This window comes from Conger conger, chromosome 2 (genome assembly GCF_963514075.1).
Source record: "Conger conger chromosome 2, fConCon1.1, whole genome shotgun sequence".
Lineage (NCBI taxonomy): Eukaryota > Metazoa > Chordata > Actinopteri > Anguilliformes > Congridae > Conger > Conger conger.
Window position 1 is genome coordinate 72180150 of NC_083761.1, and position 20918 is coordinate 72201067.

Below are 20918 nucleotides of genomic sequence, written 5' to 3' on the forward strand. Positions count from 1 at the left end.
AATTTGTACATCACACATAATTCTTTATCGTAGGTCAAAGTCCAATAGCAAATAACGTTAGTTAAGTTACTGCGGTAGACTAAGGCCCACTCCAGTCATAAACAACGTTAGAAAGCCAAGTCTGTCGGCCGAATAACGATTTTTGTTTTGGGTGTAATGCGGATATAACCACAACGAATGGACAAACCTAGCCTCGTACTGGATTAATCGGTTCTGCATAGCTAACATTAAGGACATGTACCTTGAATCAGGGCTGCCAAGTGAAATCCCTGTGCCCGGGACAACTTTTTCTGAGTGTATCATTAAATAATATTCACCTCAGGTTAACCAGACCATTATCCCACTCTCCCAGGACAACATACCCAGTTGTCGCCGCACTAACGACGGACCTCCGCTTCCTCGAAGTTCCCGAGAGCATGTTTGGAAGAGTTTCATCAATGTCACGTGTTGGTATGGTAATTTGTGTAAACCCGCACGTATAAGTGTGATAATCATGCATTTCCAATACTGGACATTAAATTACACAAGCACATTAGTGACTGCCTGTGCAGCTATAGTACGTTATCAAGTTGATGCCTACTACGCTAACCAGCTAACCTTACCTTCCTTCTACAATTCATGGACGCGATCCAGTAACCACGTTCTCTCTTTAACGAGTCTGACATCTGGATGCCACCGGCGGCCCCTACAGACAAAAGTTTAGACTCCAGCAATAAACATGGTAAGCCACTGTAGTGGGAACATTTGCGTCAGCTGAGAAATCTGCGTCAAGTGAAGACACAAAAAAACCACACAATTTTTAAGTCATGCCAAAGCAAATAAATTTATTTACAGCAGAAATTTGTACATCACAACTACCTGCAAGGACTGGCATCAGCCTGTGTGTGTGTTCAAAAGAAAAGAAAAAGAAAAGAAATAAAACAATGTTCTGATTTGGGTGACAAAGCAATACTACCCCCTCTGCCACTCTGCCCCCTCTCACCACCATTCTCAACACCCTGTCCACATTGTGTAATCGCTAGGATAGGCCTGCTTTGTGGTAGAGATGCAATGATTGACACCATTAAAAAAGAAATAAAAATAAACTGGGATCCAGTGGGTTTTTTCCTTGTGGTGCTCTGACCTGCTACGCTACACACAGAACTGAAAGGACACATTTTTCAAAGGCAAAGCCCCTCTAAACCGAGAGTGCCCATTTGTGACAGGACAGGAAATGTAGTATGTATGCATATTTCTTCCTCTATAACAGAATTGGCCACTTTTATCTCAAAGAGCAGGACAAGACAACTCCCGACAGGATTCAATTCCCTGCAGGCCAGGATGAAGGGCACCAAATGTGCAGCAGGTTTGGACACAGTGTCTATCAGTGAGAAGTCACTGAATTACTGTAAACAGTCAAGTCTCTGGATGAGCACATCTACATTTTGGCATGGGGAGGGGGGTAATAGTGCTTTTGACTGTTTTAAATGGGAGAAGTGGGCAAAGACAGAAAAGAAAATGAATGGGAACCTGACAAAAAAAGCAAAAGCAGTCGAATCGGTCAAAAATGACAACACACCAACACTGCAGTCACAAATGAGCCATCATTGAAGAGAGAAAGGAAAAAAAAACAAACAAAAAAAAAACTCACCCAAACCGTGAAACATTTTAACCAACAACTTAAACATTGTGCTGTAAAGTTTACACAGGCATGTAATCTATTTCTCAATTTCTCTTAAAACTGGTAAAAAATACTTTTTTCATTTCTTAAAGTGTGATGAGTGGCACATGGATACAAATAGTCACTATTTTCTGTACAACATTTACAATTTTTTTTGGAAAAAAAGAAAGTTTAGACACAGGTTTGAATGCAAATGTACAAAAGCTCTATGTAGATGGCCAAGGGGGGATAAGCGTGTCACTTCTTGAGATAAAAAGGCACAAATATGTGAGAACATGCAAAGAAACTAATTTTGTGCAACGAAGCAAAACAAATAGTTTACAGTAGATAATTACTTGTAGCCTTTCCCTAATTACATGTCTTCAAATACTGCTACGCACGACTTAAATATCTCAACAAAATGGACCTATTTACAACAGCCCCATTAACAGGAGTGAAATGCAAGGTGATGCATTCATGACATTTACAGTGTACAAACATTATTATTATTTCTGGTGCCACACCACACAAAGACTCTGTACAACCCAAATGTGACCACCATTCCTTATATTACATACATTTCCCCTGAAACCCTTGGAATAAATACTGCGTATAAGCAGATTTCACTTCATTTCCGGTAATCTTTGTGCAGTATTGTGCCTTCTTTCCCGATGATATTTTCTCTTTTGAGTCATAACACGCGTTACCCCCGAACGCTGTGGACCTAATTGGCTGCACTGAAAATTCTGCTGGAAATGCGGACATGACGCTGACCGCAGACCACCAAGCTGCCCTAGCAGTAAGAGCCAGCAGGGGGAGCTCTGAGTTCACATTTTATTAATTCCCAAGTGGAGTTGGTAAACTCAGCATTTTAATTTATTACATTAGTTTATTACATTTAGCCCTGCATATTTTATAAGGTCTACCATGGTGTTTTATCATGGATTGGATAAGTTGATACTCCACCACAAGACAAAAGTTTCTACATGCATTCTCCAGACGGATATCTATGGGTAACTGGGTGACTGTCTCATCCGTCTGAAACAGACAGGGTGGTGAGTTTGGCAGGGTAAATCTTAAAATCTTTTTACCCCATCCAGCAGGTGCTAGCTAAACACCACAGTGACATACAGACTTCACAGGGCTTTACCCTCACTGCAGAAGCCTTCAGTGATGGACCTGACCTGCAGCCCCTGGGAACAAACACACACTGCGGGTCCAGAATAGCCGCACAAGACCCCACATCGCCCCCTCCCTGGAGTACCTAACCTTACCCCACCCCAGCATTGTGGTGGCTTTTAGGACCCCCTGCGGAGAGCACCAGCTCCCGCTGAGATCCATTCCTCTGTGAACAGCAGCTCAACAGCGACCTCACACTGCTCCCGATTATACACGACAAGTGGTCATGTGGTCCCTGTAGCTCACCCCATTTAACAGATCTCAGGATTTCAGAGACATGGAGTATCCCTCTTCTTATCCAATCCCTTTTCGGTAACATCCACACCTCTCTGCAATCTGCAGTCACACCCCACAAATGCCACAAGCGCACCTAGCACTGACCGTTAACCCATTCCCCGTGAACTCATCCGACTGATCCACAGCCCTCCATCGCAGGAGAAAGAGTCGGCCATCTTGCACCTTCAGCAAGCGCTTAACCACCAGTACGGCCCTCTGGTCTACTCTAACAGACTCAGAGTCCTGTGCCCAAACGCAGCAGCTGCTCCCAGCTCACCCTCTCCCTGCGCTGCTTCCACCAGCAGCTGGCACACGTCGTCACTTGCCACGTCTCATTCTCAATCGACCTGCACAGCGCTCAAATCCGCTCCCTCGGGGCTATCGCTGGGGCTCGGGTGTGGTTGGACATTAAGTACAGTCACTGTCAATGGGGGTCCGCCATTTATCAGAGGCTCTCAGATGTATTTCCCTGTCTGTGCACTCATACGCTTTACCTCTGTATATGTTGCAGTTTTGTGTAACGCTGCTCCTATATACTCAGAGGTAGTACTTATGCAAAACTTAAATACTCTTCATATTAAGAACACTCAAAGTGCCTTCCTCCTTTAATTTTTTTAAGACGTCAACAGTAGCAATGACAAATATATTCAAAAAATAATAAAGGGGGGAAAGTGCATGGAAGATAAACATTTCTTGTGACTCAAACATTACTACAGTGAAGTACCAAAACTCCTTTTGTAAACACATAATGACTTTAGTTCCAGTGGCTGTGATGGTGCAGTTCACACCCCCGTGCTGTAGGGGGTGGTGCCTGCTCAGTGTGGCTCTGTTTCCTTTCCATCAGTGGTGATGTCTAGGTCTTGATCTCAAGGATAGAGGGGTTGTGGTCCAGGATGGCCAGGATAATCTTGTCCATGTATTGCCTGAGGCGGAAATTGATCTCTTCCTGCTGCTTCAAGGCGTCCATCAGCTGCACATAGGACCATGACATTTACACGGCATTAGCTGTCAATACAGTCACCAGTGGGCAATGCAACGATAGTGATGAACACTCCCATATCATTATAAACCCAGTAATTACACTGTCCATATTAATGGACAGTCATCATTTTCCTCAGAAGCTCCCAGCAGCCCAACCCAGTGCCTGACTCCTGCCCTTCTCACCTCATCTCGGGAAGCGTTGTCGATCTCGGCAGCCAGCGACTGGGCCTTGGTCTGCGTGGCAAAGAGATTCTTGGCCTCGTACAGGCTGAGGCTGAGGATCTGGCCGTTCAGGTCGTCGTTCTGGTCCCGGAGCTTCTGGTTCTCCTGCAGGAGGGGGCAGAGGGGCACGTCAAACCCAGGAAAGGCCCAGGACGGCACTGCATTGACTGGGCTGAGAGGGACAGCCTGAACGGGGCCTCCCCCAAATACGGGCTGTGTACATCACAACGCCATTTCCCCATGTCATTGACTAGCACCTCCACGTCCCTCTCCAGAGTCAATACATTCTTGTGACAGTGGGGGGACGTGCTGCTAAGCAGGCTTGGTAGTGGACTAGAAATACTCTCTACCTTCAGATTCACTGGATGTTGTCCCCTGATCTTTTCAGTCCAACTGGGGGGGGGGGGGGGTACCTCATCATAAACTCGAGAGCAAAAGGGTACAGAAAAACATGAGAGCTCCGAACATGCTTCAAACAAAGCAAATATTCCCTCCATTCATGCCCCCTCCAGGTGGAATAAAATCCTTTGTTGTAGATATAAAATGCCCACTTAAACAAATAGCTGCATTCAGGAACACTCGGGGTTCTGAGTACATCAATTGCCGTTGCTATAAACAACAAGCACAGCAATACACACATTCTGGGCTGCTTTGAATAAAAGGCTGAGCCACGACAAAAGCAGCTCTATTAAGAAGCAGCTCAGTGGAGCCCAAATGGCTGGTGTAAGGGGCCGGTGGGTGTGGGTGGGCGTGAGGGATTAATACTGCTGGCAAGCCAGCACATGCCTGCTCTAAAAGCAATGCAGGCAGTGGACCTGGGCCAACAGGCACAATATCTAATCATTTGTGAAGAACACACAGACCAGCAAGGTGCATTTTCCTCCTGGGGGTAGAGTGTAAATGCTGTTCCCTGACTAGTCTGAGATGAAATCTTTGTTGGAGTGCCTCGGGATCTTATCTTTAGATAAGACAGCAGTTATAACACCTAAACAAAGGACAGATAAACCTGAGCACTGCTTATCTTCACTTTGCCTTGAGCAGGTCTGGCCTCCCAACAGGATAGCAAGAGCTTGAGGAGACATACTGCAGTAACTACGTCTCAAAAGAAAGAAATTGACACTTCTCTTCTGGTAAGTGACACACAGGTTGGAGAGAGAAATCAGGACCATCCTCAATAATAACCAGCACCCTCTCCATGAAACAACCATAGAGCAGGAAAGCACATCTGTTACACACAATACTGTGCCTTAATAAATACTATTGTGTCCATACATATGCGTGCATATAATGCACAGTTAGTACCACAGGGACAGATGGTTTATATCAAGGTCTAAAGAGTGGGACCAGGTCAGTGGGACCAGATCCAGTGCGTTAAACAACAGCATGGTCAGTAGGACCAGGTCCAGTGTGTTCAGCACGGTCAGTAGAACCAGGTCCAGTGTGTTCAGCACGGTCAGTAGGACCAGGTCCAGTGTGTTCAGCACGGTCAGTAGAACCAGGTCCAGTGTGTTCAGCACGGTCAGTAGGACCAGGTCCAGTGTGTTCAGCACGGTCAGTAGGACCAGGTCTAGTGTGTTCAGCACGGTCAGTAGGACCAGGTCTAGTGCGTTCAGCACGGTCAGTGGCGGGGCGGCCCACCTGCTTGAGGCGCTTAATCTCGTACTCCATCTCCATCTCGCGCGTCTTGGCGTTGAACTCGGACATGCTGGAGGAGGACAGGCGGCCGCGGCCCGGCTTCTCCGTCTCCAGCTTAAACAGCTGCAGGTACTCCAACTCCCGCCGCAGGTCCTCTATCAGCTGGAGAGGGAGCGGGCAGGAGTCAGTCAGTCAGACACACACACACACACACACACACACACACACACACACACACACACACACACACACACACACACACACACACACACACACACACACACACACACACACACACACACACACACACACACACACACACACACACACACACACACACACACACATATACACACTATGTACTGAGCTACTTCTTTAAGCAGTGTTTCCATAATCTGTACCAGTTCTGCATATATATATACACACTGTATAAACGTGTGTGTGTGTGTGTGAGTGTGAGTGTACGTGTGTGCATGTGTGTGAGTGTGCATGTGTGTGAGTGTACGTGCGTGAGAGAGTATGTGTGTGAGAGAGTATGTGTGTGTCTGTACGTGTGTGTGTGAGTGTGTGCGTGTGCGAGTGAGAGTGTGCGCGTGTGCGTGTGTGCATGCGCGTGAGTGTGTGTGTGTGCGTGTGTGCGTGTGCGTGTGTGAGAGAGTGTGCGTGTGAGAGTGTGAGAGTGTGTATGTGTGTGTGTGAGTGAGTGTGTGTGTGTGCGCGTGTGTGTGTGCGTGTGCTCCTCACCTCCTGCATGGCCTCCCGCTCCTTCTGGAACTCGTGTCTGTTCTGCCTCAGCTTGTCCATCATCTTCTTATACAGATCCATCTCATCCTTCAGCCTCAGACTGGTGTCCTCCAGCTTATCAGTCATCCGCTGCTTCTCCTGCGCACGCACACACACACGCACGCACACACACACACCATTACCATCTGTACCGTGGTTGTTCACTATTTTAAATACAAGCAAGACCCCCACCGCAGGTGCATGGTGAAGACCTGTCTGTGCTGACCATGCAATTTTGGAATTAACTTCCCACTGCAGTCAGGACAGTAGAAGCGCTGCCCGTAGAGACAGAGCCCTTCTGACTGCACCCTGCCTCCCCTGACCCTCCTCAGCTCTCCCCTTTCTTTCCCTATGACTTCCATTTTGGGATCCATAGGTTATAGCTAAAAACAGCTATCTATATTGTGATATTTAGGTTTTGTTTACAATACTAATTGCTGATTTTCTAGATTATATCAATTATACAGTAAATGGGCCTTCAGTGCCCTTTTAGGGATGTCAAATAATTGTATTTATGGGACTAAAAATGATGTTTTCCACTCCCCTTCAAGTCATTGCAACCGAATGCATGATAATCAGGATGCAGAGTACTGGTTTCTTTCATATTGCCTTAAAGTTCATCACCATACACAGAGAGTGTTTTGTTCCTCATCACGAGAAATCACGCCACACCATCACAGGTTACAGAAAATAAAACAAAGCATTTCCCTATGGGTTATCAACGGAGAAGCTGGAAATAGAAGTGTTGATGTGAAATTAAACTGAGAGTTCTCTCACGTTTTAATTAAAACGCACTATTGCGGCGTGAACGCTCCGGTGACAGTCGGGGCTATTTATGGCAGCCGTCGCGCGGATGGAGGACTGAGTGACGTGGACGGTTTCGTGGGAGAGGAAATGAGACAGACGGGGCAGAAGTTAAAAAGCTTTCGGCGGAATACAGAACTTCAGGATCTAATATCAGGTTTGAGGCAGGGGATATCCGATCATCATCGTGGAGGTTGAGAGACTTCCCTACACAGCTTAGTTTAGATTCACTGTAGCTGTACATACTCCAATCCGAAATACAGAGTATGCGTGAATATCACGGTTCGTGAAGGATGGTTACTATGGGACAAGCACAGTGCAGGGAATCTGTGAGTGTTCATGATGTGTACGGGTAACACGTCATTCATGCTGTCGAATAAATAAAAAAGGATATGTGTCAGTAGCCACGAGGGCCACTTCTGAAGTGTCACAGAACTGCACAGAATGAGTCAAGCTTCAATTATTTGGTGTGGTTATTCCAGCGTCACAATGGCGTGATCTTTAATGGCTCAATAGGTAGTTTCAGGAGGAGGCTATATGGGCGGATTACATTACAGTACACAGCCATGCAATTTAAAACATGATTTTTAAAAATGATTGAATATGACTGAATGAATAACAAGTAGTAACATGTAACATTTAATAACATACTGTACATAACGAATTAACATATTCCCCAGAGGAAAGTGTTGAACTGCGTCATTTCATGTCTGTATTGAACTGTCATTGGATAGCAATGAAACCGAGCTATTAGCGCAATTAGCCATTGTGAATTGGCATAAAAGGAAGAGAGTACGTTCGGAAAAAAGAATGTGAATGAGCACACACCTCGTCCAGTTTCTCTGTCTGAGACTTCAGCCGGCTCATGTTGAGGTCCATCTCTCCATTCTCGTCCTCCAGCACCTGGACCCTGTGGAGGAGAGGAGACTCAGTGCCTGGGTGACTCTACTGCCTCTATCGACCGTGCCACACTGCCTCTATCGACCGTGCCACACTGCCACTAACAACCGTGCCACACTGCCTCTATCGACCGTGCCACACTGCCTCTATCGACCGTGCCACACTGCCTCTATCGACCGTGCCACACTGCCTCTATCGACCGTGCCACACTGCCTCTATCGACCGTGCCACACTGCCTCTATCGACCGTGCCACACTGCCTCTATCGACCGTGCCACACTGCCTCTATCGACCGTGTCACACTGCCTCTATCGACCGTGTCACACTGCCTCTATCGACCGTGCCACACTGCCTCTATCGACCGTGCCACACTGCCTCTATCGACCGTGTCACACTTCCTCTATCGACCGTGCCACACTGCCTCTATCGACCGTGTCACACTGCCTCTATCGACCGTGTCACACTGCCTCTATCGACCGTGTCACACTGCCTCTATCGACCGTGCCACACTGCCTCTATCGACCGTGCCACACTGCCTCTATCGAGTGCAGGGGTATAGGTTATTGGGATGTAGCGCAGGGGTATAGGTTATTGGGATGTAGCGCAGGGGTATAGGTTAGTGAGGTGTAGTGTAGGGGTATATGTAATTAGGATGTAGTGCAGGGGTATAGTTATTGGGATGTAGTGCAGGGGTATAGGTTATTGGGATGTAGCGCAGGGGTATAGATTAGTGAGGTGTAGTGTAGGGGTATAGGTAATTAGGATGTAGTGCAGGGGTATAGTTATTGGGATGTAGTGCAGAGGTATAGGTTATTGGGATGCAGTGTAAGGGTATAGGTTATTGGGATGCAGTGTAAGGGTATAGGTTATTGGGATGCAGTCTAAGGGTATAGGTCATTGGGATGTAGTGCAGGGGTATAGGTTAGTGAGGTGTAGTGTATAGGGCTCCTGTACCTGTTAGTGAGCAGCTCTATCTCTGTAGTCTTCTCCCGCTCCATCTTGCTGTAGGCCTCGCGGTGCCTCTTCAGCTCCTCCTCCATCGTCTGCTCCGCTCTCGCCTCCTGGTCCTTCATCTGCTCCTCCAGCTCGTGAACCCTGAGAGCAGACCACAGACCCTCATACTGTGCACACAAACATGCGGGCTCATACTGCTTTATACAGCCTTCGTGATGCTGTCCAGCTGTGTGTGTGTGTTTGTGTAACCACTTACCTGTGGACCAGCTGTGTGTTCTCTTGCTTCAGCCTGGACTTCAGATCACCGTTCATCAGACTGTCATTCTCCAGCTCTGTCACCTTCTTCTCCAGATAACTCACCTGTGTGTTTGTGTGTGTGTTTGTGTGTGTGTGTGTGTGTGTGTGTGTGTGTGTGTGTGTGAGAGAGTGAGAGAGTGAGAGAGTGAGAGAGTGAGAGAGTGAGAGAGTGAGAGAGTGAGAGAGTGAGAGAGTGAGAGAGTGAGAGAGAGAGAGAGAGAGAGAGAGAGAGGAACAAGCGTACTGATCAGATGACACGAAAAGCATATTGAAATCTCTGGCTTAAAATTCACCCACAGCATTCTTCAGAGTGCCGGAACCAGAAACACCCAGGAAAAATGATATGCTGGGAAGGATTTATACGCTACACCGCTCCCCTGTCTCTGAGCCAGGCGTTGCCGGGTGACAGCCGTACCTTCTCGGTGATGTCGATGTCGCAGGAGTCGATGCTGTCTCTGAACAGGTCCTCCGTGCTGCCATTGCTGCTGCTGATGTTGCTGTTGTGGAAGAGTTGCCTGTGGACGCACCGGAGGAGGAAGAAGAGGACAATTCATCACGTTGGCACAGGGACAATCCCCAAAAGCACAGCACCCCCCCCCTCATCCATAATCACACTCCAATAATCGAAGACCGCTGTGAATTTAACGGTGCCATCCATTTTAGCCCCCGGTCAACGCGCTGGGGTGGATGACTTACTCTTAAAGGTGTAGTTCAGAACAGACAGTACAGAAACCTAAGAAAAACAAAATGGTGGAATGGCTGCGCCGATTCCTCTGCGGTTGTGCTCCGGTTGGCACGGCGCTTGTGTTTCCCAGATCAGGACGGTGAAAGAGCGAGGGGTGAGTGAGGGGGGGTGCAGTGACAGGCGACTGAGTGACAGGGGGAGTGGCCAATCACACACACCCTCCCTGTGATGCTCACAGCAGAGTGCCTCCTTCCCCGCTCACTAATGTAATGACCTCAGCCGCAGCCTCCATTACCCAGATTATCTACGAAGTCAAAAGGGGAGGAAGGCCGGCTTCCAGAACAGCCTGGACACACACTGCAGATCAGCACCGACAGCCTGTTCTATTCTGTCCCCTCGATGCTGCGAATACCTCAAGTAACAAGGCCAGAGCAGAGGAGTCCACTGATCTCTGCAGACCAGGGTCAAATATGTCATTGTTTTGGATTGAAATGCTTTTCTGGACTCAATCGATTTTGCCTGGTGCAACTGAGCCAAGCAATAGGACCAGAATGCAGGGTTTGCACTTTTTGAGAGTATATCATGGGTAACAAAACACCAGACAAGCTCAGTAAAATGTAGTCAAGTATTTGAATCCAAAACAATTACGTATTTAACCCAGGTCTGGCTCTCAGCACCACTAGTCCACCACTAGCAATATAATGATTAAGGAACTGGCATTGTAACCTAATCGTTGCAGATTGGATTGCCAAAAGAGACACTACTGTTGCAGTAGTAATATTATTATTATTATTATTATTATTATTATTATTATTATTATTATAATAAAATACCTGCTTCAATATATAGCCTGCTGTATAAATGGATGATATGCAAAAAAAGAAAAGCTGTGCCACTCCGATAAGAATATCTGCTAAACGGCTATAATGTAATATAAAGTAAAATTCTAAACTCCAACAGCAACATTTATAAAAATCTAAATTACAAGTACGCATTGGTATTAAATATATAATGTAACTAATGCAACATGTATACAACTGCCACGTAGCAACCCAGAACACATTGGTACATCAGCAGAATGGTACAAAGCGCTGCTGTTTCTGCAGGACAGAGCTGGATATGCAAAGTTCTGCAGACGGGGCAGATGAAGAACCCTGCATGTGTGCTGCTGGTTTGCATGAGTCTATTACCCCCTAATCTCCTCTGAGACAAAGTCACAGTCAACAAAAAGCAGGCAGGCACAAACACTAATGATTAACCACCCAATGGCAAGAGTAAACAAAATAAATGAAAAAGTGAAGTTTAATGACCTACCGTCCAAAGGCTGTGCTTGAGATTTTCCTGTTGGGACTGAAAGAAAAAAGGAAATGGAATCATTTTTATTACTTCATACTCTCCTCTGACAACCACTGTCATAGAGGGGACATTTTGTATTTATGGTTCAAAGACAGTGGGGGAAAAAAAGGCTTTGATTTACAACCAGACTTTGTTTTGTAACAATGCATTCATGGGCCTGTGTTTAAAACATAAGAATAAAGCGAAGGACATCTCAATGTTAATTGAAATCTTTCTCCCTGAAGGAGCTTGCTTTTCTGCGGGCTCAGCATTAGCCTTGTTTTGAAAGCAAATTCTATTCTCAGGCTGTTTGTATGTTTATTCATTTTCACACTGATTGACACACACACACACACACACACACAGCTGTGCAGTACTGCAGTATACATTCAGAGCGGGGATAGTGCTTGGGAAAGGGCTGTTTCTCTCCTGACATACTGAAATGTTGGCCTGAGCAGCTCATTCGATCGCGCTCAGAACGGCCGCCTCCCTCGGCTTTAATCTCCCCTTCTGGGTCTCGCTCTTCACTCCCCCTTTCTCTCCTCCTTTATTCTGTCTCTTTCCCCCCTTTCTCCTCCCTCCCATCCCTCTTTCTCTGCACCATTTCCCTCATCACATCATTACTCCTCTTCAGCTCTCTGCCCCCACTGTTTTCATTCTCTCTTTCTTTCCTCTCACCTCCTCCTCCTCACCCCTGTCTCCCTCTCCCTCTCCCTCTCCCTCTCCCTCTCCCTCTCCCTCTCCCTCTCCCTCTCTCCCTCTCTCCCTCTCCTTCAACTAATCCCCCCTGCCAGGGCACCTTCACAGAAGGGTTTTAACTGAGCCCCAAGACTCATCACCCGAAAGAAAGTTGAGATCTAAAACGACTGCACTGAAGACAGAGGTCCTCAAGACTTAATTAGTCAGTGCAGTCCTCTGCAACGCGGCTGACGTGCCTAACGAGGGTGTACAGCAGGGGTGACCAGCCCCGTCAGAAAACAACACGTCAAAGGAGAACAGCTCTGGAAAAGCAGCCGTTCAGGAGGGCTGGTGTTAAGGTGTAGGAGGAGATGCTGGATTTAGGGTATTACATAACAATGAAGCACTCCGAATACTGCTACATCATGCACAACCGGGAGAAAACGTGCAGAGTGTCCTTGCCCTTATCTAACAAGTCGGTCTGTTTATCGTGGGCAACATGACGAATATACACCACGTGCCGGCTATGAGTGACTCACGTCTGAACGGGAATCTCTCCACAGCCAAACCTCATAAAGATACCCAGCCACCACTAACAGCCTATACATCAAATAAACGCAGTTAAGCAGAAGCAAACTCAGCATAATCGTGTTTTTTCCTTAAATTCTGCCATTGGGGCAAACAGCCCCAATACAAATCAATTTCAGTTCAATCCATTTTCACTGCTTTTTCTACTACAAAGCTTTGTGACTTAAAAGCAGGGATTCTACAAGAATCTGAGCAAATTATCAAAATACTAGAATACCATCCATAGATTTTTTTGTGACCCCACGCCAACCCCAAGCTGCTCATGTCCAAAAAAGTAGAAACTGGCAACATATTTATTATTTAAAAATAATACTGTACACCCTTGTTTAAATCACCATCATTACACTCTAGAAACAATCTCCAGGAGTCTGCCGGGATTCAACAATGATACTTAATATCCTTTCTCTAAAGAGTCGAAAGAATTCACATTTTTAGGCCACTTGTTCTGTTAGATTAAGCTGTTCCTTCACAAGCGGTTTTTCACAACTTATCCCTTGATAAGTCCCTAAATTAAAACGTGGTTCACATTTGGGCCACAAGGCTTCCAGACCCCAGACTAACCAATGGCATTTGCCCAGAGATGCTTTCACTGGACACATACACACACAAACACACACGCAGAATCAGCTTGCCTCCTCCACACTCCATAGCTCAGTCACACATTTCACCCAGCAATTGGCAGTTATAATGCAGTCATGGCAACCACAAAAGAAAAATATTCTTTGATATACAGTTTTTAAAATCTTGCTATTACAGCAGGCACTGCATAGTCAGGGAGTAACAATTCAACATCAAGCTTTAGCCACAGGCAGAAAGATGAGAGGGTGAGTTATCTCCTTTAAAAATGGATGGTCTTCACAAGTTCCAAAGTCTTGTAAGTAAGCCTCAGACTGAGAAGAATAAATTATTAACCCTGGGGAAAGGCAATCCGCCTGATAAAATACCCACAGTGCTCCACTTCTTCTCACATCTCCAGTGTGCAGGCCTGAGACAGATATCAGACACCCAATGCACCATGGCAGCCATTACGAGACTTCCTGTTAAACTCGAGTCAGCCGGTGGATTTTTCCGAACTAATCTCAAGGCGAGTTTAGAGGTGACGGATGAGAATGACATCACTGCTTCTCAGGTAGGCTTCAGTCAGGGCAGTGCCACTCTACGGGCAGGCGTGGCCGAGCAGCAGGGCGCTGGCTGCGGAGCAGGGCGACTCCCGTACCTGTTGGCCTTGAGGTTCTTCAGGCGAGCCTCCAGGTCGTTGAGCAGGTTGACCTTCTTGCAGCACTGGGAGCAGTACACGTCCATCAGCTCGCTGTTGTACAAGTGCCTCATCTTCCGTGGAGTCTGTCCAGCACTGCAGGGACAGAGCAGTGACACTGCGGGTCAAACACCGGCCTGGCTATAGACCTCTGTTCAATGTAACTGCAACACCCATCCATCCATCCATCCATCCATCCATCCATCCATTCTCTAACCCGCTTATTCCCAGTCAAGGTCACTGGAGTCTATCCCAGCATGCACTGGGCAAGAGGCAGGAATACACCCTGGACACCAATCCATCACAGGGCCCACACACTCAGGGCTCACTCACACACTCTCTACTGCAAAACACTTTCCTTACATAATACAAGTCAATCAGTTGTCCTCACTGTATATGCAAAATCATGAATTCTGCTTAAATGTCATCACAAAATGTGGTGACGTTATCAAAAGTTAGTAACTTCAAGGGAAGGACATGAAGGACCTCAGTCAGACTGCATACAGCCCGCGGCTCCATGGGATAATTTCTTCACTGAAATGACTGTCCAGGGGGGGAGTGTGAATGAGGCCTTGGCATGCAAAAGCTGCAGATTGTTGAGGTGCGTGTTTTAGGTGCTTGGGACATAAATAATAGCGCAGCATGGGCCAAAATATGCATTATATCAGACCTGGCCCTCTCCCATTCCCATCAATAAAGCCAAGGTACCTGGACTAGGAAACAAGCTGTGAGGCTATCTATCTCTCCCGTATGTGTGTGTGTGTATATATATATGTGAGTGTGTGTGTGTGTGTGTGTGTGTGTGTGTGTGTGTGAGAGAGAGAGCGGGGAGGGCAGTGCTGTTTGAGACTTTTTTGACAGGAGACAATTTAAGAGCTTTGCAAGTTTGACTTTACCGTCTATTTTTGAAATTTAACTGTCAAAATAACAATCTGTGTGCAGTCCCCCCAGATACCTCCTGTGCCTGAGGATAGCTCAGAAAAGCAAAAATACTGTCAACACAATTTTCACAAGTGACAAGTGTCAGACTAAAAGTTGGTGTACGATATGTGGTTGTAAAGGGCACGTGGTGTTGACACTGGCCTTTGAGGAACCGCACCTACATAAATACAATCACAGACAGAGCTGCCGCACCCTCCCCATACAGAGACATTTAGACTGACGGAGGTTATCACAGCACTGTAATTGCAGGCTGAAAGGTACAGAGGTATCGGCTAGTTCAAAGTGAATGCTTTGAAACTGCCTAAAGGCTGATGTCAATTATGCATGTGGCACATTTTGATGCGGTATGAATAATGATGTGGTTTCAGCAAATGGGTCGTTCCTGCAAAAGGTTTTAACCATAACAAGATGGCACAACCCTGTTTGAAATGAGCGATCTCAACAACAACTGTCTTATGGAAGCACCCTACTCAACACAACCAAAACATAAAATGAGTTGCTTGGATTAGGCAAATTCAGGGCCTTTTAATGCAGCTTCACGAGGCTATCTGAAGTTAACCTGCACTTCTACTGTGCCGCACCTCGCAGAGTTAGTGACGGTGGGATTAAGAGCATAATGAGATTACAGGGCAGTACGGGACACTGGGAGGGCCCCTGAGGACACCGGGAACAGGACCTTTGGGATGAAACGGTGTTGTCTGGGTGGTAGAGGACTGTCCCCTAAAACAACAATCACTACTACATACTAGTGTACTGCACTACATATGGAGTTATGCCAAAACAACCGACACAGCACTCTCTCTTAAAATTAGCATAATAAATAGGACAGATACAACATATCTCTCTGCAGCATGTAATTACATTTAGAGGCACTTCCCAGCGGTTTCCATTACTGTTGTCTGGGACTGGTCAAAGCAGTGCGTGTGTGTGCGTGTGTGTGCGTGTGTGTGCGTGTGTGTGTGTGTGTGCATGCGGGTGACAGTAGATGAGTGTGCATGCATGTGTCAGTATGTGTGTGTGTGTGTGTGTGTGTGTGTGTGTGTGTGTATGTGGGTGACAGTAGATGTGTGTATGTGTGCGTGTGTGTGTGTGTAAGTTCATGTGTGTGAGCTGACCTGGATGGAACAGAGGAGCCCAGGTCAGAGTAGCCGTTGGTGCGGGTTTCATCATCAGGGCAGGGGCTGCTGGGACTGAAGTCCACGTCCTCCCCCTCTCCGTAGTCCTCGAACTGCTCCTCATTCAGGGAGGCAGAGGAGCGCGTGGACAGGTCAGAGGTCACCGAGGGGTTCATCTGACCAAACCTGCAACCAGCCACAGGTACGCATAAAAACTCAGTCACTTTGCACCCCATTTGTCTTCCCATTCCCCCTGGTTCTGTCTAATCTTCGCAACATTTCTAACCAGTAAAGTCGCCACTATGTAAAAGCAGTGGAATGATATGTTTACAAGCCACTACTCAACATGATGTAATGATGTCATGATGTCATAATTAATGGCTGGTGGCAGCAGGGAATGGAAGTATAAATGGCTTCCATCTTCTCCACTCAGGTTAATGAACAGCTGTTCACTTATGACAGATAAATCATTCAGACGCCCTGAGTATCTGACTCAAACCTGGAATGAGACCCTACTGCAGTGGTCCTCACTCCTGGTCCTGGAGAGCCACAGTGTGCTGGTTTTTGTTTTCACCTTAATATCAACAACCAAGACACCAGGTGAGGCGAGTTAACAGTGTAATTAACTGCTTTAACTGATCGATTAAGTGCTGAGGAACAGCAGAAGCCAGCACACCCCGCGACTCTCCAGGACCAGGAGTGAGGACCGCCGCTCTGCTCTGGGCAGGAAGAGCCCCACTCACTTGTTTCCGGGCAGGAAGAGCCCCCCGAGGCCTTCGTCCTTGTCGGCGGACCGGCCCCCCTCCGACGTTTCGGAGCCCGGGGCGCTCTCCACGGCGCTGTCCAGGTCCGACTCGTGCGCGTCTCGGCCGCTCAGCCCCTCCTCGTCCGGGAACAGGGCGCAGGAGGCGGGGTACGGCCGCGAGCACATGACGACGGGGCGCTCCGCTCCCTCCGCCCCGCGCTGCAACACGACAGAGCCGCACTTTAAAATGGCCGCCTGCAGGAGTCGTGAACCCATCGCAGCCTCACAGCTACACATTCTGCCTTGATGTGCCGTCACGTAAGCCCATCGGCTAACAGGACGCAACGGATGGCTATCCGTCAGCGTTGGCCAACCAGACCGGGGCACAATACGTAATTGTTTTCGATTCAAACACTGTTCTGTGTCAACTGATCTTGCCTAGTGGAACTGAGCCAACCAAGTTTTTCACAGGTTCCAATACACCAGACAAGCTCAGCAAAGAGTAGAAAAGTATTTGAATCCGAACCAATTACGCATTTGACCCAGGTCTGTTGCCAACCACAAAATAGGCATGACACATTAACCATTGTTAGGTTTTTTGGGTGTGGGGCAGATGGATACGTGACTGCAAAGTCATATGAATGGATCTGTAAGGAAGGGGGGGGGTCACGGACCGCTGGGACCCTTTCTGCCGGTCGGCTGGGAAAACCAGCGAGGTCACAAAGGCAGAGCCAGGGGGGGTGAAAGGTCACGAGGCAGCCTATTCACCGTCTGTGCCCTCCCACACACCCAAAACACTCTAATCCAGCGTCGTGCAAATGGTGCAGCGCTTCACCTCCTCAGCCCAAAGCATGCGAATACAGAAGGGAGGGACAATGTCAACCAGTTACACAGGTCAGGCCAATAACAGCGCCAACAGCACGCAGGTACACCTCTCACGCAGCGTTACACAGATTTAGTGTCTCACGAGGGTATTAGCCAGGCAGGTCTCTATTATTCTCTCTCTCCATCTATCTCTCACACACACAACAAAAGATCTTTCTCTCCAGGCTTAACCCACAGCCAGGAAACCGAATAATAGAAAGTTATGGCGCACTGTAAAATCGAACACCCTTCACAAACTAAAAGCTGTAGCACATTATACTGCAGCTTATATCTTACAGTAGAACAAGTCTCCCAATGCTCCTGAAGATGCACCTGCTCTCATTATGTAACACTACCCTGACCCTCCACATGAAACCCCATCCATCATATCCCAGCACTGTCTGTTCACACGGACATGGGACCCAGTGTGGCTGAAATTAATTTGAGCCCTCAAATTAATCTCTTCCAAAATGCCATTCACTGTGGTAAAAATCTGTCAAACAGAATGACAGCGCCGTGACAAGAGTTTATATCTCACAGACTTAATCAAAACATTTTTCTGGCAAATAAAAAGTTAAGTTTTTTAAGGGCTAATCATTGTGCTCACCCAATTTCAAATCTTCTTGGTGTGCTCAATGGATAAACTTTTCAAAAACAAATAAGTGCCTTGCAATCAAAGATAAATACAATGCTTTTTATTTTACAGTTTTTGTAATAACTAAAGCACAAACGAACAAAAACACATGCACATGTTTTTCAGCTGAAGCATTCTTGAGCGCTCCAAGCAAGAACAATGCCTGTTCTTCTGAAATTGACTGTGACCACAGGTGTCACATGTGCTCCTTAATGAGCTCTTAATTAGGGGGTAATTAAAGCCTATTAAAGACATCTGGTGTAAGCCTGTCATTAATCAGCAGCAAATACACCTCATTAAAAAGCTGGTTAAAAATAATTTTCAGTTTTATCTCTTTATCTGTCATATATTGAATTTGTTATACCTACAGTATGCAGATCTTTAAGCATGAATGCTGTAACTAATAGACTGAATTATTTGCTGTGCATGTGATGCAGAAAGGAATCATATTGTCTTCAAATTTGCCAAGAAAGATTACTGTAATTTACTGCTATATGAGTTCCCAGGGCAGTCCCAAAAGATCATAGTTTATATTAGCAATGGTTGAGTAAGACCTTAAGTATAATCAGCGGGTATGTTATTATGTTGACTGGAGAAGTAAAATTTAAAGACTTCCATTCCTGCTTAATGAGAAATATTGATACACAATGAAGACCTATCCACAAAACCAACCTCCCTCATCCATGTTAGACATAGACTGTAAGTGTGCCATGAAATGTGTAGTGTCTTTTAAATATGAAATATCGTTGTCTAAATAAATGTCCAGAAATGTTTTCAGTCAAGGAGCCAGAAAGAGGAGGGTCAAAGGGGGGGTTGTAATCAGCTAGGGGTGTGCAACAAGGGCCGATCCTTAATTATTTTATTGACTCAATCATATCTTATCTGACATGTGTATGAATACCGGCTACAGCTGCAGTCTGCAAGTGTATCCTAATGATTTTACTGTGCTCAAGAACAGGCTTGAACCAAGGTCATTTACAGAGCTGTCAGCAAATTAAAAACAAGACAATTGGTTGGAACAAAAACCAGTACGGAGACTCGACCCTCGAGGACCAGAGTTGTGCACCCCTGTAATAACCGTATATAAAATTTTTGATAAGAATAGATAATTGGTACTACAGGATTTCCTTCATTTTTGAAACCTAAATCTGTACATCCTAATTAAGAGTGTGGTTGAAAGTTAAGCTTCCATGAAATATCTCATCCCCATCTTCCTTCCTTTGTTCTTTAACAATTAAAAGATGTTAAAGAAATAAAAGCTCTCACCCCGCTGCCTGGCTCATTACATTACATTACATTAATGGCATTTGGCAGACGCTCTTATCCAGAGTGACGTACAGTTGATTGGACTAAGCAGGAGACAGTCCTCCCCTGGAGCAATGCAGGGTTCAGGGCCTTGCTCAAGGGCCCAACGGCTCTGCGGATCTTATTGTGGCTACACTGTGGCTACACGAACCACCGACCTTGCGTGTCCCAGTCATGTACCTTAACCACTACGCTACAGGCCACTGTGTTTTCCCACTCTGCTGTGTGGTTATTGGCCTCAGTGCAGCAGCAGAGCAGCAGTGCCCCAGGCTGGCTGTGTGGGGTAGCCTTTACCTGCCACCCCATCCCAGCAGCAGTGCCCACTGCACAGTAGCAGGGGCGGGCCCTGTACCGGGAGATTAGGGGCAGGATCAGGGAGGGGGTCTGATGAATGCAGGGGTCTGTAAAGAGGGGTGTTTAGTATTCTATAACCCCTTTAATGCCCCCACCCACCAACAGAAAAGCCACCCAGCGAGGGGTCAGGCAGCCAGCCCAGCTTGAACCTTTACCACCCTACCACACACACAGACACACACACACATACGGAAACACACACACACACACACACCACACACACACACATACACACACACAAACACACACATACCCATACACACACACACACACACACACACACATACCCATACACACACACACACACACACACATACACACACACACACACCACACACACACACACATACGCAAACACACACACATACACACATACACACACACACACACACTAGCACACACACACATACGCAAACACACACACACACACACACACACACACATACACACATACACACACACAAGCACACACACACACACATACGCAAACACACACACACACACACACATACACACACACACACATACACACAGTGGCTCAGGGACAAACACGCACGGATGGACACGCACGCACACTCTCACGTCGACAGATTAGCCTTTGAAAAGAATGACCTCTTTTTGTCAGCAATGGATTAACAGGTATTCATCCTGGCTAAGTGTATAATCTAGTTATTCTTGTCCAGGTAAATACATTTTGAATGAGACAAGTGGATCTAGCTCTACTTGATTTTTTGAATACATTACTTTTA

At 46.6% G+C, this 20918-nt stretch overlaps 1 protein-coding gene across 3 annotated transcripts in view; it reads right to left on the minus strand.

The window, feature by feature from the left end:
• Positions 1 to 796: 796 nt before the first annotated feature.
• The window catches only part of rab11fip4b (RAB11 family interacting protein 4 (class II) b), a 78059-nt gene continuing 57937 nt past the window's right edge, over positions 797 to 20918 (minus strand). For 2 of the 3 annotated variants that reach the window (XM_061230696.1, XM_061230697.1), the window contains 12 exons: positions 17011 to 17231; positions 16268 to 16453; positions 14172 to 14306; positions 11669 to 11704; positions 10085 to 10184; positions 9629 to 9732; positions 9373 to 9513; positions 8348 to 8429; positions 6677 to 6814; positions 5936 to 6094; positions 4259 to 4402; positions 797 to 4064 (listed from right to left, as the gene is read on the minus strand). In XM_061230696.1, coding sequence (XP_061086680.1) covers positions 3948 to 4064; positions 4259 to 4402; positions 5936 to 6094; positions 6677 to 6814; positions 8348 to 8429; positions 9373 to 9513; positions 9629 to 9732; positions 10085 to 10184; positions 11669 to 11704; positions 14172 to 14306; positions 16268 to 16453; positions 17011 to 17231 — 1563 coding nt within the window. In that variant the 3' untranslated portion in view covers positions 797 to 3947. Of the gene's footprint in view, positions 4065 to 4258; positions 4403 to 5935; positions 6095 to 6676; positions 6815 to 8347; positions 8430 to 9372; positions 9514 to 9628; positions 9733 to 10084; positions 10185 to 11668; positions 11705 to 14171; positions 14307 to 16267; positions 16454 to 17010; positions 17232 to 18483; positions 18678 to 20918 lie in introns of those variants that run through there. The other variant, XM_061230698.1, reaches the window with a different exon arrangement.